The sequence below is a fragment of the Ambystoma mexicanum genome, chromosome 5p, assembly GCF_040938575.1.
Source record: "Ambystoma mexicanum isolate Mex_15411 chromosome 5p, UKY_AmexF1_1, whole genome shotgun sequence".
Lineage (NCBI taxonomy): Eukaryota > Metazoa > Chordata > Amphibia > Caudata > Ambystomatidae > Ambystoma > Ambystoma mexicanum.
The window spans coordinates 421,496,617-421,511,951 of record NC_090930.1 but is presented as its reverse complement, the minus strand read 5'-3'; the positions used below and the strand labels follow the sequence as shown (position 1 = coordinate 421,511,951).

The window sequence follows — 15,335 nt, the reverse complement described above, 5'->3', positions numbered from 1 at the left end:
CGCAGCCAAGTTCTTTTATGGAACAGGAAAATACCATGAGTATCTGAGTTTCTTCCTTGCATTTCCTCATTGGCCTCCTTTAAGGTGTCAAGTTTTACCTGAAGGAGCTGGGAGTGTTCCAGTGGTAGATAGCGATGCTGCAGTGGTAGCCTATGAAGTTTCCCTTAGTAGTTTTATGCAACAAGCCTTTTTTTAAAGCGTGTGTGAATGATATTATTCCTCCCCTAGCCTATGGGGTGACATGGGAGGTAGCCTAAATCGGGGAGCTATTGCTTGTTTCAAGACGACATTCTCCTTGTGGGTCCACCTCCTTCTCTACCATGGTGCTGATATCTGTATTGTGACTGCTATGAGCCTGATCATCCCTCAGTTGAATTGTGGTCACATCCTTCATCGGATGGATGCGTGAATTGTGGTGTACCATTAGAGAGGGTTTGATGGGCATCAAAAGATTGATGAAGCCACGTCACAGAATTGGTATTCTTGAAATTTGACATAGTGTTTTTTTTAGAGTTTTGTGTACTACAGCTACCCTCTGCCATCTGGCAACTATACGTTTCTGCTGCTTTTATAACGTTTTTGATAAGGGCATTCGCTGAAAGCTGACCCTAATGTACTATATCTTGGACCCTTTATTGTAGGGAGGCTGGCATATCTTTGATCAGTAATCTAAGGTCATACCACTGTGCACTGCTGTAAAGTGCTATTAAATATGTGGCATTGGCCACACATACTTTATAGGCAGGTGGGGTTGTTATTTTACAGCCTGAAGCATACATCTTTTGACTCTCCCTCTTGGCCGTTATTCCGATGATGACAGCGGCGCAGCCCCCATTTTCTTTGCGGTAGTGACAACCTGGGAAACCAGGGTGGGATAGCCATCAATTTAACATGGGTCCATTGGGGCCAGGATGTACTTTTTTAATTCTCGTATTCTCCACTATAGATTAAGCCAGTTTTGGCATGAGTCATACAGTCAGCATGTGTTTTGTTGTAGGAAGATAGGGGCAACAGGCACGAGGACACTATGTCTCACTGTCCCTCTTTCTCTCCCTTTCCAAGGGACCGACTGCCCCACGTCGTGGTGTCACGGTGAGGAAGCAGGCGCACAGTCTAAGCCTCCTCCTCAGCCCTGTCAGTCACCCCTCCCTGCGTATCTCTGATGGGTGGCGTGCAGTGGCGGAACAAACCGGCACCTCTTATCACTGTGCCTCAGCCTCGAATGTGGGCTGCTCCTCAACAGTGCTCTAGCGGCGCAACTAACCAGCACCTCTTGTTTCTGTGCCTCAGCCCTAAAAGCAGGCTGCTCCTCAACAGCGCTCTGGTGGCGCAACAAAAACTCCTCTGTTCTTTGCTGTCTTCGTGGCTGCCTCCTTCCCTGGCTCTGGATTTCCCGCATCGCTGAAGGTTCAGCATCGTCTTGTCCTTCTCTGAGGTTCCCGCGATCCTCTCTCTGCACCAAGCGCTTGGCTACACTGCAAACTCCGGGCGGTCCTCCGATCTCCTTGCTCTCCTCAGTGCCCCGGAGCTTCAGCTGCATCTGCCCATGCGGATTTCCTTCTGCTGATGAGCCTTTGTTCCGGGTTTGTGCCAGGCCGCGCCCTGGGCTACACGCCAACCTTTCTCCCTCTGGGAGAGCCCGTTCTGCTGCCGCAAGGGTACTGTGGTGGACGGCCCCCTTCTATTTGGCACTCCACATTCCGCTTTTGCTGCCTGAGGAGGGCTCAGAGTGCTGATATATTCTAGGAGGATCTGAGGTTCAGGAGAGCATCGATCACGGTGCTCTCCCCACAGCAGTCATCTTGGTGGAATCTGCCCTTTAAGCTTTTGATGGGAAACTGAAATAAGGCTGTTCTCTCAATCTTAGCCCAGCTAACTCAAAGCCAGTTCAAGTTGTGCAGCCCTGTGCAAGTGCTTGCATAGTTCCTCTTTTTAAAAAACGTTAATACAACCTAAAAAAAGAGTTTAATTACAAAAGCATATTCAATGTTTGCTTCAATATTTCAGATGTGAGTATACATTTGAAAGCCTTAGATTTAGAGATAAAAATCAGTAAGCACAATCAGTAATTAAATGTAAAATGACAAATGTTTAATAAAAGTTTTTTCATTTGTGCAATACAAAACACATTTTTTTCAGTTTCATTTCACAAATACCACTAGACGGAGCTTCTCCTCCATCTGTAACATTATCGTCTAATGATATGCTTGCAGTCTTCCAATCACAGTCACGCATACAGTTAAAATATATATTACAATTGTGCAAGTATTTAAACCATTGTTAAATTAATCTGTAGCATATTATTGAGTCAAACATGAATAAAAGGCAGTCCACATTCATGATGATGTGAGTACAGGGAAGGTCAATTCTGGCTCAAGGCCCAGTCCATTGTTCATGTCCTAAGGATTACCATTGTGATAAGACCTGGAAGACATAAAATGAGAGAAAGCATGAAATTAAAGGGCACAGACTAACCATCTAGAACAAGGTTATTTTGCATTAATAGGACAAGTGTGCTAATCGGACCCATTTTTGAGTTTCTTGGGAAACACGAGGTGGAGAAGCAGGGTCACCAGTAAGGTCTGGTTAGCAATCCTAAATCAGACAATCTGTGTTTGTATCACTGCATGTCCATTCCTCACCCAGACACCGCCTTGCTTTGTACCTTCTTCCAGGATGTCTGAAGGCAGGACAGTTGCAGCCATTTTTATTACCCTAGAAGAAGTGTAATTTGTAACTAGCTCCCTGGTCCTGGTAATTGTGCCACTTCTCTTACTTGTAGGGCGAATTAAGTTCTTCCATACTTTTGGTGCTCTAGGTGGCCACCCAGATTGCCTTGCCCAGAACTGACCTTCAAGATCTGGAGTGATGCCACGCTCGGTGGTCCACATTTCATATAGTTATCCTACCTCGCTAAAACTACCCACCTAAACAATGGGCAGCTGTGCGGACTCAACTCCCGCTGTTCAACAGGGCGGTGCTGGTGCAGCGATACTAAGAAATATCTTTGCTTTTAATCACTGTCTGCAAGCTGATGCATTTCTGAGTTTCTTGACCCAGATCAGCAGCATTGGGTGCTGTATCCTCTAAGTGACATGGACCCAGGGGATGTGACAGCTCCTGCAGTAATCATGGCCATCTTTAATCCATTTGACCGTCTTTAAATCAGGCCTTTGTCAAGTTACCCGAATCCCTGTCATACTGGTGTCCTGCCTGCCCCTCTGGTCCCCTCACTTGTTCACTGCTCTGTTTCCCCATCTCTTTCCTGCCTTTTGGGGCTGCACAGCTTTCCCCTTCCCCCTTAGCCCCATCTCTTTTTGCAACCCCTCCCTTTTTTGGATTCACCATCCTTCCCCACCTTCCTGTTTCATTCTTAGCTGCATTTGTGGGGGAGACCACTCCCCCACGTCTTCTCCACTCTCTTTGACTTTTACTATCCTAGCAATTTCAGGGGGAGACTCCCCCCTCCAGACGTACCTTTCATTCTCCATGCTGCCTTCCTTTCCACCACAGCCCCACTCCTTGCGGCACATCCCTCACGTTACAAGGGCTGTCTTCCTCTTCCACTGCCTGACTTCCAGCTCCACTACGCTGCTGTGCCTACCTGCATCTAGCCATTTATGACTACCCTGGTTTCGTGATATGTGTTGTCTGAAATGAGGATAATCATACTCCTTTGAAAACACTGTGTACAATCATATTTGGAAAAACATGGTCAATTAAACAACACATTCTATCCACACAACGGTCAATAATTACCTTATTTTTCATTTTATTTATTATTTATTGTGTATTGTTTTATTCAAACCTTACACATAAGAAGGATACATAGTACAAACAATTAAGAATAATTAAAGGACACCAATTATATGTAGCTAAATGTGTCTAAAATAGAATGCATAACATACATAATACAATTCAAGTCATATGTTAATGCTAGAGTGAATCACACACTAAACACAAAATTGAATTGCATTGGTGTATTATATCTAAATACATGTATGGAAATCTGACGACAGTCATTGTCCATAGAGTATTGTTACCAGAGGAAAGTCTTCCCCAAAAAACATCAGAATTTAGCCATTCAGGATCATGTACAAATTTCAGGAAGATTTCCTGCCTCAAATTCTGAAGAAACTGAAATTTGATCATGATGTGGTACAGAGACTCGATTTCTGATATATTTTCACAGTATTTGCAGATATTAGTAGTTACAGGAGGTATAGTCCTGATACTAGTAATTTCTCTCGTAGATATTAGATTTAGTCTTAATCTCAAAAATATAGTCCTCCATCGAGCATCAGGAAACCTTTCCAAGTAATTAGTGTACGGGATCAAGAATAAGACTCGGACACAGTAACAAGTTTCAGTATGAAATAGGACCTTTATTGTCAAAATAATAATAGAAGGGGTTGGGGAAATCTTACCTGTCCATATGTCTATAAGGGGTTTCACAGCCTCAACAAAGTGAATGAACGTCTGTGTCAGGACGTTAAACCAAAGAGCGTCCTTTGTACTGTGTCCAAATACCCTAAACTGACCCTAGCATGCTAAACTTAAAACTATGTATACAGGGGGATTTCTGTAAGCTATGCACTTGTAGCTTTCTTTCAGAGTTCAAAACAATGTTCTAAGGTGCCGAAAACAAAAGTAATTCAAGTCCCACGACAGGAAGGGCTCCTCCCTTACCCTATGTTTCTACTGGTCTCTCGCTCTCTGTCCGGTACTTCAGGAAAAAAAGGTCAAATAATGTTCCACTGTTTCAAAGGGCGCCCCCCCCTTGTGTCTCTTTCTTTATACAATATTTCACCTGACAGTTTCAAGGGGAACTCCCACTTATTATGCATCCACTGTTTTATGGAAAATAACTATTTCCCTTTGTTCCTTCTATTTTTCACCATCCAATATATTCCAGGGGAATAAGCCTTCCCTTGAGTCTCTTTTAAACACACAGTTTTCTTGAATCTTCAGTTTATCTCAATTAATCTTAAAGGGGGATGGTTCTTCCCTTTTCCTTTGACTGCTGTTATTTTTACCCCTGGTGTACTTTCCTGCCAGGGTATTGCGACTTTATCACTGATCCTTATATGGGTCTTCCCTTTTGTGCTCGTTCTTACTGTTCCACGGTTTCAGGTTTACTTCTCTTTTCACTCCTGGTTTACTCTCCTGCTAGGATATCACAGTTCTGTTTCTTGGGTGCGGGACCCAGACTCACACAGTGCCTGGGTTACTCTTCAGCCAGGATAGCACAATTCTGTTGCTTGGATACCTGTCCCAGATTCACACAGTGCATGATTTACTCTCCTACGAGGGCTTTATATCCTTTCATGTGTGTGAGTCCAAGACTCACTGTTTGCCTTGTTCACTATCCTGCCAGGGCTTTTCTGTTCTTCACTCACTCTTTTTCTTACCAGAGAAATAATGCTTTTTCATTATTGGGTCACCAACCCTTTCTCACCATACTTCTTAATGGTATCGACTCCTCTTTTCAAATATTGGGTACCCGACCGTTTCTTAAAACTGGTCGTATTTGCGCCAATGTCCTTTTCCAAACATTGGGTCACCAACCCTTTATTAACACTGTTCATATTTGCATCAATCTCTCTTTCCAAGATTTGGGTCATTGGGGCATTGTTTGTATTTGCATCAGTTCCTCCAATTACTTTAATTGGCATTCTCGCGCCGTTAATGATATGCAACACTCACTCTCAAACGTTCTGGTAACCCATTCGCTCTCTTGGAGCTTACCCGACAGCTCTGGCGTCCCTCGAGTCCTTCTGTCTTTTTCTCCTTCTGTTCGCTGACTAGGGGTGCATCCCTTTAGCCGCCTGGCTCCTGCTTTATCTTCCTTTACTTCTGCTGGCTCCAGCTGCCTATACTAATAAAGCGGTGAGCTTCTCTTGGCCGGTCTCTCTGCACGCTGTTCTTATCAACCTCCATGCTGCCTTCCACAATGTGCTTGCCTCCTGCGTTCCAATCAGCATCTGCACAAGCTGTGTTCTACTGCATTCTCTGCCTATCACTCGTATTCTCTTCAGCTGTGTATGTTTTAAACTTCCTGCATTAGTCAACACTTTCAAAAGACTAGAACGCAGCGTTTGCTTACCGCTTCTGGTCATCCGCATTGTTCCATCCCTCTTCCTTGTCTTAGTACTATGAAAAGAGGGGGAAGGTAAATAGGGTTGTTGGTCAAGAAAACTTGGGAATTCTTTATCTGCGTCACAATAAGCCATACAGGCATCTTGCAAAGGCACATGGGTGTCATTGAGAATAACATTGGAAGGTTTATTTTGATTCTGTTTTTTCCTGTCTCTCTGAAGTTTGTCCCCCAATTTGTGGTCCTCCCAAAGATAGCCACCCCCAGGGACAGAGTCAGGTAGCTTCTGCCTTTCCCTGGCCATCTAATAGAAGCTTGTGACGATGTTGCTAGATTTGTCATACTAGGAACAGAGCCGTGTCTCTTTGTCTCTGTGGTATGGCAGAGTACAATTTATATTGATGCATTGAATCACATGTATTTAAGACATAAATTCGTTTTCAAAGATTGATTAGCAGAGTTTGCTCATTAAAATCTTTTTGATGATCAAATATACATATTTGATTTGCAATTCTCTACTGATATCTTTAACGTCACCAGATATTTTTTATACCGAAGACATAAAATGAGCAACAATACAGCATTTGTGTGTAACGCTGAAGTAAGACATTAGTGAGATGAGTGTCTGTAAAATGTAAAGGTTAGCTGCATGAGTGGACACAAATAAACAAACAGATATGACAAAAACATCTCTGAAAACAGATTTCAGTGCAAGGATCTGTGCAACTGGGTGCAGTCAGTGCTGCACAGTGCAGTGCGCCGCATATTGTATGCCTGACACACCATTTGCTGTGTAAGAAGGTCAAAAGATTTGTTAATCAAAAAGTTCACAATGTTAAAGGAAAGTCATAGCCTAAGACTAAGTATGCAGTATTTTGAAGCAGCAGGCAGGCTAATTGTCACCTTTAGGTGGACAAGATGGCTCCTGTCTGTATTGATATCAACTGTTTTCAATATACCATTAAATACCACTTTTAGGGGATGGCAAGGCCTCTAAAGGTCCTCCAGCCTGTACCAGGTAGGGTCAAGTGCAGAATCCCAACCCTGTGCACCCATGAAAGCAGTATCTATCGCTTTAAGCACCCAGAGCCCCATCTGGGGTGCTGATACTTTTTTTTGTTCATTTTTAAGGAAACCAGGCTTTGCGCATTTTATGCTTCCCTTACAAAGGAATTACTCATATGTCTGATTGGAAATAACAACTTCCAGGTCTTGGATGTGAGCCAGGAGGTGCACAGGTAAGTGGGCAGGGGAAGTGGGCGCACTCTACAGGGTAAACTAGAGGCATAGCGGCCAGGCATAAAATGCAGGCAGCCACTTGCAAATTAGCACATGTTAATATATAATGCAATCATAATCTTGTAGCAAAGCGAGTTCTGGGTGCCATCTACAGTGCATGGTATTGCAGTAGATCTGCGGATGTACAGATTGGATGGAACTATTCATCACTCTTTTGCGTAAACATCTAGTTAGCTTTGTATATGAATTATGTAAGAGGAAATAAAGTGACTAAGCAGAATGGATGGCATAGCAGGCAGAATTCTGGGCAAACTAAATAGAACATTGAAGTTTCTGTCCATCTCCCTTTCAGGATAGCTGGTATAAATTTAGCATTTTTATATAGAGCTACAAACTCTCAGGTATCTGAGCGCTGCTTACTATCACCCACGGTGCGTGGTGCTCAATTATCAACCTTGGAAGGATGATAGTCTGAGTTTGACCCTGCCGGGATTCAACCCTGCGTCAGCAGGCTCTGCACAGATGTCAAAGCAAGCGCTCTGCTCGCTGTGCTATCTGACCGGCTGTAAAAGCAACAGGGTGATAAGATAGAATGTCAACGAGTTTGGGATCAGCTCATAGGTTGAGCACCTGTTGCACAGATTAATGCAAACAGCAGGTAATAGAACTAGGTTTGTCTTCAAAAGCATTTGACCATGTGATCATGTGCATTTTCAAAAGTGTTCACTCGTAAATATGATGCACCTTTCCCAACAAAATGAAATATAGTTGACAGTATGAGATACAGATATACAAACCTAAAGTGTACTTAATACAGACAATGCAGTGTTTTACAGTAGCAATACTCTAATTATGCATTATGTATAAACTTACATTTTTAGGAATGGAATTGAAGGACTGCCTTTTAAAACAAATAAAGTTAACACATATATTATAATTATGGTACTTAATGAGCGCGGACGTTGCTTCGAGAAGCAACAGAGCGCTTTACAGAGGAATACAATACAGATACATTATGGAGCACCTTACAGAGGTATACAAAAGTACAGATGTATAGCGGACCGCTATTCAGAAGTAACAACCGAACAGATATAAGGCAGCTCAGTTATGGAACGCCCTACCTCTTGCACTTAGATCCGACCAAACGTTCAACAACTTCAGAAAGAATACCATAAAATGGCTCACCGAGAATGCAACATAAATGGCACTCTACCTCTCGCTCCTCCACTTGTACTCTACCTGACTTGCTATTTTGTTCGCCATTGATTTGACTGTTTGGTGACGCCCTATCTGCACTTGTACTTGTCTCACCTGTAGAGCCAAAAAACTGTCTACTCTGTAACTTGCTTGTTCTGTAACTTGTAACTTCTGTAACCAAGCTGTAAACTTCCTTGTCTCTTGCGCCCTGCTACCTCAGGGTCTGGTGCGCATAACAAATAAACAAACAAACAAACAAACAGCGGGGTGGGATACAGAGGGGCACATAGGAGGGGTACGGCTGCACCGGGAGGCGGGCGGCGTCTAGCGCGTCAGGTGGTGCAAGGGGCGATGTGATGGCCTAAGTGTTGAGGTGGAGAGATTCCTTGAAGAGGTGGGTCTTGAGTTCATTTCTGAATTGTAGGAGCCTGGGGGCTGATGCTGACAGGGAGGAGGTTCCATAGTCTTGGGGCGTAGGCAGAGAAGACTTGTTTTCTGTTCATTTGCTTTTTGCAGTGGCCGATTTCGAATCTGCACCTGTCCTGGCTTCTGGTTGTGCGCTGTCCGCCAGAGATGTGGAGTTTATCGGCATTGTAGCTGGGTAAGTTGAGGGCGACTGCCTTATAGATGACGCTGCAAGACTTGAAGGTGATTTGTGGGTACAGTGGGAACCAGTGAAGGTCGGTGAGGGCAGAGGTGATGTGGTTTTATCTGCGTGGACCCTTGATGAGGCGTGCAGCCACATGTAGGAAACTTCTCAGGGGCACAAGGGAGGAAGACAGGAGGCCTTCGAGGAGTGCAATGGCCCAATCCAGGTGGGATAGGACCAGTGCTTGAATGGTGGATCTAAAGCTGTCCTGTCCTTTTCGCAGGAGGGAGAGCTGATACCAAGCTGTCTGAATTTTGTTAGCTATGTGGGTCTTGAAGGAGAGGTGTTTGTTGATGTGGAACCAGAGGGACTTGGCGCAGGAGTTGAGCTTGGGTGTGGAGCCCTCAGGGTTCATGGTTGATAGCTGGCTATCAAACTATTCCTACTCCTTACCAACAACACCAACCACCCAGACATTCCGACCTGGGTCTGTATGTCTGGGTGTTTGGTATTGTTGGTGAGGAGTAGGAATTCGGTTCTGGAGGGGTTGTGCTTCAGGTATACACTGGACATCCAAGACTAGATCAGCGAGAGGCAGGTTAACAGCATATGGATGTCCTTGATGGAGTCGATCTTGAGGTATAACTATGAGTCGTCAGCGTATTGGTGGATGTGAATGTTGTGTATAGATTGAAGATCAGTGGTCTGTGTAAAACAGGATATAGTTGCTTAATAAAAGTATCATCCAGATTAATTCTGGTTTGCAATAATTTGAAAAAGAAATATTTTTTTTGCCTAGCATTCCTGCAAAGGCCTTTAACACTTTTAAGAGTGGAGGAGATCGGCTGTGTTCTGTCTCGGTTAGCCCCTTTGAACTTGCAGTGAGCAGAGCAAAAATTGTGGAGAGGACCTGAGGTTAGGAGAGGAATGCAGGGTGAGCCGGGCTTTCATTAAACATGGTAATTTAAATAGCTAATTGTGCTACACAAGCGTTTTAATTAGCAAACCTACAGAATTGCATAGTAAATTGCTATGCAACACTGATTATTTTATGCCTTGGTATTACACCAGTCACAATGTTTTCTTTACTGCTGTTTGATTTGAGACCAGATCCTTGAAAGAGAGGTTCAACTTTTCTAGGAGGCCTTGACATTTATTCTTAAAGGCCCCCAATACGCCTGACATGACAGAGATTTTTTTCTTGGTGCAATAACATTCTTATAGAAAAGTAATAGTGTACATAAAAAATGGGCATAGATGGAAGCAAGACCTAATTCATACTGCATAATTCCGATCGACACATAATTAGGCAGTGATAGCGCTTTTTGGCCTATCTTTTCCTCCACTGGCCCACATTTTATGGAATCTGTTAGATGGGATATTTCCAGACCATACATAATTAATGATAAGACTTTCGCTCTATAAAAAATAATCAGTGGAATTATCAAAAATATACCATATTTCCTGTTAATATATTTCATATGCAATCCAAATTGTTCTGCTTTATTTTTTAATCTTAGAGGCATGGAAAGTTTGCATGGTCTGTTGGACAAGTAAAAGCCCAGGTATTTGAGATCATGAACAATCTCCAATTTCTCTGCTCCTAACTTCCAAGTATAACTGTGTTTCTTATTTGTTCAAGAGAATCTAATGACTTTTGTTTTATTTTGAATTGATTATATTGAAATATTACTCCAAATCAAATACAAATAAATGCAATATGCATGGTGCCAAAACACACCATTGTTCTAGCCTCTTATATTTTGATATTTCTTTTGATAAGATTCTCTTTAAATTCAATCTGTCTGGTAGTTGCCAATCCTGCAGCTTGAGGCATAGTCAAGAGTGGTTAATTGTATCGAAAGCCAGGGATAAATCGATACAGGAGGTGAAAAAGGGGGAGGCACCTTTGCCCCATTCTTTTTGTGAAAACACATCAATTATAAAATAAAACCATTTAGAAAAGTACTAACCCCGTCCCTGAAGCCAGTTTGAAATGTTGATAATCTGCCCGTTGAAATGATCCAAGCTTCAAGATCCCACAAAATTAAAGGCGCAAATATTTTACTCTCTGCGTCTAAATGAGAAATTGGTAGGTAGTTTGCTGAGTAATTTTGATCAACTTCTTTAAAAATAGGGAACATTTGTAAAATCTTCCATGATTTGAGGGCACCTTTAGATTTTAAAATATTACTAAATAGCACTAATAGAATGAAGGCCCATAATTCCTGGACGCCTTTGAAAACTCTATTACTAAGACCATTTGGGCCCGGTGCCCTGGAAGACAACGTTTTTTTAAATAGCTTCCAGAATATCATCAATGTTCAAATTGATATTCCAGCGTCCATCATTAAGTGTTGCATGATAATTATTCTCTGACACTTTATATAGGTCACCTAAATATCTTACCCAGCTATCCTCAGTTATGGGGTTACATTCAATTTCCTTTTGTTTTTGATCAAGGTTATATCTAAGTGACCGTATTGCAAATTGTAAACTGGATTTCTTTTTTGCAAATTCCAGGCTTTTATCTGACTGAACAAGTAACTCCACCCCCACCACTCACTAGGCCCTTAAGGTTATTCAATAACTATTTGTGCCACTACAACAAGAACGAGGATGTTATGGCCAATATATATAAAATCATTTGTATAGTAGATAGATACTCTGACCCTAGATGCAATGTGGCTGCAAGCTTGAAACATAAACACAACACACCTTAAATATATTAAAATGCTGCTTTCATTCTTCATGGCTCAGTAAAGTCTTTCAAGACACCCATGACCCTCTTCTCCCTTTCTGCCCTTGGATGAGAAGCAGTTATTGGTACTGGGGGGTTGTAATATGCAGATCATTGTGACACCTCATTGCTGAAGGATATTTTTTGTGTGCAGATCATGGTCTAATGTCTCTTAAATTGTGGCCAACGGTGACTGGTTATGATGTGAGATGAAAACCTACCAAAGGCTATCCAAATCACTGGCTATTGCACACCCTCCGGACCATGCTACACTGCCATCTTCTTCATCACAGTCCTTACTCTATGAGGAGGGAGGTGAGTCCTCACCCGAGAGACAGGTACTTCTGAAGTCCCCTAAAAAATGTGTTTGCTGTTCCCATTGTTTCCCTGTTCCCCTAAGCTAGGTAGAAAAGCACCTCTGACTCGCAGAGACTTCCTGCTTTGTCTCCACTGGATGCAGGTTCCTGTGTGCCCCAACACCTGCATGAAATAGGTAAGTATTATTGTGCTATTTGGACATCCCTGGGGATAATTTTCTCTTGTAAGTATGTAAACATGCCATCCCTTGTTATGAGTTTATTTTTCAGTTCATGGAAACCATTAAAAACAATATTCTTTCTGCCAAAGCAAATATAAGATGTTTGATGAGGTAATGTTAACCACTCTGTGATTACAAGTGAAGATCATTTACAATGGTAATGGCTATTTGCTACTTTTCTTGAATTTAAAGTCCCCGAAGCAGATTAGTAAAACCATTTTTGCAGCACTATGAGGCATATGCTAATTGCAAATCTGGTTTATAGGGTTAGTCAAATGCATTTTCGGTGGCACAGCTCCTATATTTAGCTGCTACTTATGATAATACACAGAGAGTGAATATCTTTTTGTCTTGACCAGCTATGTTTGTCTCTTTTTTAAAATAAATGAATGGTGCTACTTTATTCATTCATTTTTTTTAACCATATCTTTCTTTCCATTGTACTGCTACTTACAATAAGCTAATCGCAAAATGTTCCTGGTAATCAGTTAAGTTGGCTCCTTTTTCACTTAAAATAAACAAAGCCTAAGTCCTTCATCTAGCATTAATAATTACGTTGCAAATGGACCAAGAATGTATTGGAGGTTTGGTCATAAACAGGCGCAAGGACACCACCTGGTGTTTATTTCATATGACCCTGGGCCAGATTAACAAACGGTGTGTGTGTTTAAATGCCCAGAAATGAAGATCACCCCCCTGCATCTGTGGGGACAGATCATGACATTGAAATTTCTGACCGTGTTATGATTTGTTTAAGTGGGACAGCCGCAGTTTAAACTGCAGCTGTCACACTTGTATTTTCATCCCCTAAACAGGGAAGGAAATGCTTTTATTTCAAGCGTTTCACTGAGACTGGTCCCTTAAGCCACATAGCTGCTGAGAGTCTGTCATACATGTGTGTCAGGAGAAGGACCTTGCTTCTTTGAGAATAAGGTGACCTGCGCATTTCTGAAACGAGCGCAAATGAAACAAGCGCATTCTCTGCGCTCCTTTCATTTGTGCTACTTTTTGAGAATCTGGACACTTGTCTTTATTTGGTCTGGCCTGGGGTCAAGCCTCCTTTAGGTCCATTATCTTCAATTATGAACACAGGATTTCTCTATTGGGTTATGCACATATGCAATACATAATTTGGGCCTACACTGCTGACTCTTGTCTTTTTAGATCCCCAATGTTTTTATGGTTTGAGATCCTGTAGCCCCATGTTCATTTTAGATTTCAGATCTTTTTGGGTTTTAATCAGTGGTGGTGAACTACAGTCCTTTCATATATGAATGGTACCTTTATTTGTTTTACATGAGACTGTGCTTTTGAGTTCCAATGCGGATAGTACTATCTCTCTTTCAACACTTGGTTTCTCAAATTAGGCTCCTCTCCAGGTATTTTTTATTTATCCTGTCGCCAGTCCTGTACTCCTGGTTGGTCGATTGCATACTAAATCACACCTTACCTATTTTGCACGGACATTAAAATATCAGGGATTGACTAGTAGGGTTGTGTAAGGGGTCAAGAGTACTACTCGGACACAGTGGCATGTTAAATATTTGGTTATAAACTTTTATTGTCAACACGATAAAAGGGTTGGGGAAATCCTGTATATCCCTAACTCTATGAGCTGTGAAGGCACCCACTCATGCACGTGTCCTCATAAAAATGCAAAAGTAAAGATAACACGACCCATCAGGGAATGAGACCAAGAGATGAGTTGCAAGGATGACAAAGTTTATATAATAAAAATGCCAGCAAAGAACTCTCCTCCCCAAGAGCGTCTGCTACAAATTACATGGGCAGCACATAGACAATGTTGTCATAGCTTACATCACTACATAGGGCCTCATTCCGAGATTGGTGGTAGTCATGGCACTATTTGCGCCATGACTGTCACCAATAACGGGTCCGGCACCGGTCTAGTTCAATGGGGACTTACCGGTGTAGTCCGACCTTTGCGGGACTGGTAAGTCCCCATTGAAAATGCCATTCTTCATTCCCATTTGAGCAACCATAGGGCTCAATGGGAATAGGGAGGGTGCAAATAACGGGCTCGCGCATGTCAAGCCCGTTATTTGCACCCTGGTCCCTTAGCGGGACCTGTCCATAACGGCTGGTCAAACCTGCCGTTACTGGCAGGACCCGCTAAGGGACCTTGTAGTAGGGCGGTATGGGATTACTGGCACCGGTCTCCTTACCTTATACCTTACCTTATAATGACCCCCATATAGTCAAAAAGCACAGTGCTGATTGGAGGGGCCCTTATAGCACAGCCTGCTCTATAGGGGATGCCAGGTTCTAATTGGCCACTGCTTCCCCGTCGATCTGGTGGCACGTGGGCCAGCTGGGCTCATCTCTGCGGTGAAGGTCAGAGTGAACAGGCGATACATAACTGTCTAAGCTAAACAGCAGGAACTGATAATACAAGAATAATAGTAAACATCAGATCCTTGCATGAATGGGGGTACTTAGAGAAAATGAACTAATATATTGGCATTCCGACCTCTACATTTACGTCTTCATTGATACCAGACTTCCCGCTCCCAGGTGTCTCCCCCTGGGGGTTTGATCTACTGTTTACTTTCTCTGGTGCCTCATGATACGAACAGACGTGTGTTGCTTGGGGGAGAATATACTGCTGTGCGGGATTAGAGTTGGGGTGGGTGTCCGTTAATGGGCAAGGCAAGGGGGCCAGATGTGCATCACCATGAAAGGGATTGGGGGTCAGTGCTGGTGGATCCTGGCCTGGTGGGGGTTGAGAGGGCACAGGCAGTTTAGTGGAGATGGATGGGCACTTGTGCTGGGGCCTGCTTCGGTCGGAGCACATTCTGTGGAAAAGATACTAGACAACTGCAACAGTAAATGGCTGGACTTCTGTGAGAGCAAGGCTCGCACAGAGCAGGTCTGGGGTGGCAATGGCTTGGGCCTTCTGTGAGAGATGCTGGGG

General features: G+C 42.9%; 1 protein-coding gene across 1 annotated transcript in view; it reads right to left on the bottom strand.

The window, feature by feature from the left end:
* Positions 1 to 2,069: 2,069 nt before the first annotated feature.
* The window catches only part of MOSPD1 (motile sperm domain containing 1), a 371,546-nt gene continuing 358,280 nt past the window's right edge, over positions 2,070 to 15,335 (bottom strand). Inside the window, exon 6 of the mRNA XM_069612820.1 lies at positions 2,070 to 2,424. Coding sequence (XP_069468921.1) covers positions 2,393 to 2,424 — 32 coding nt within the window. The 3' untranslated portion in view covers positions 2,070 to 2,392. The remainder of the gene's footprint in view (positions 2,425 to 15,335) is intronic.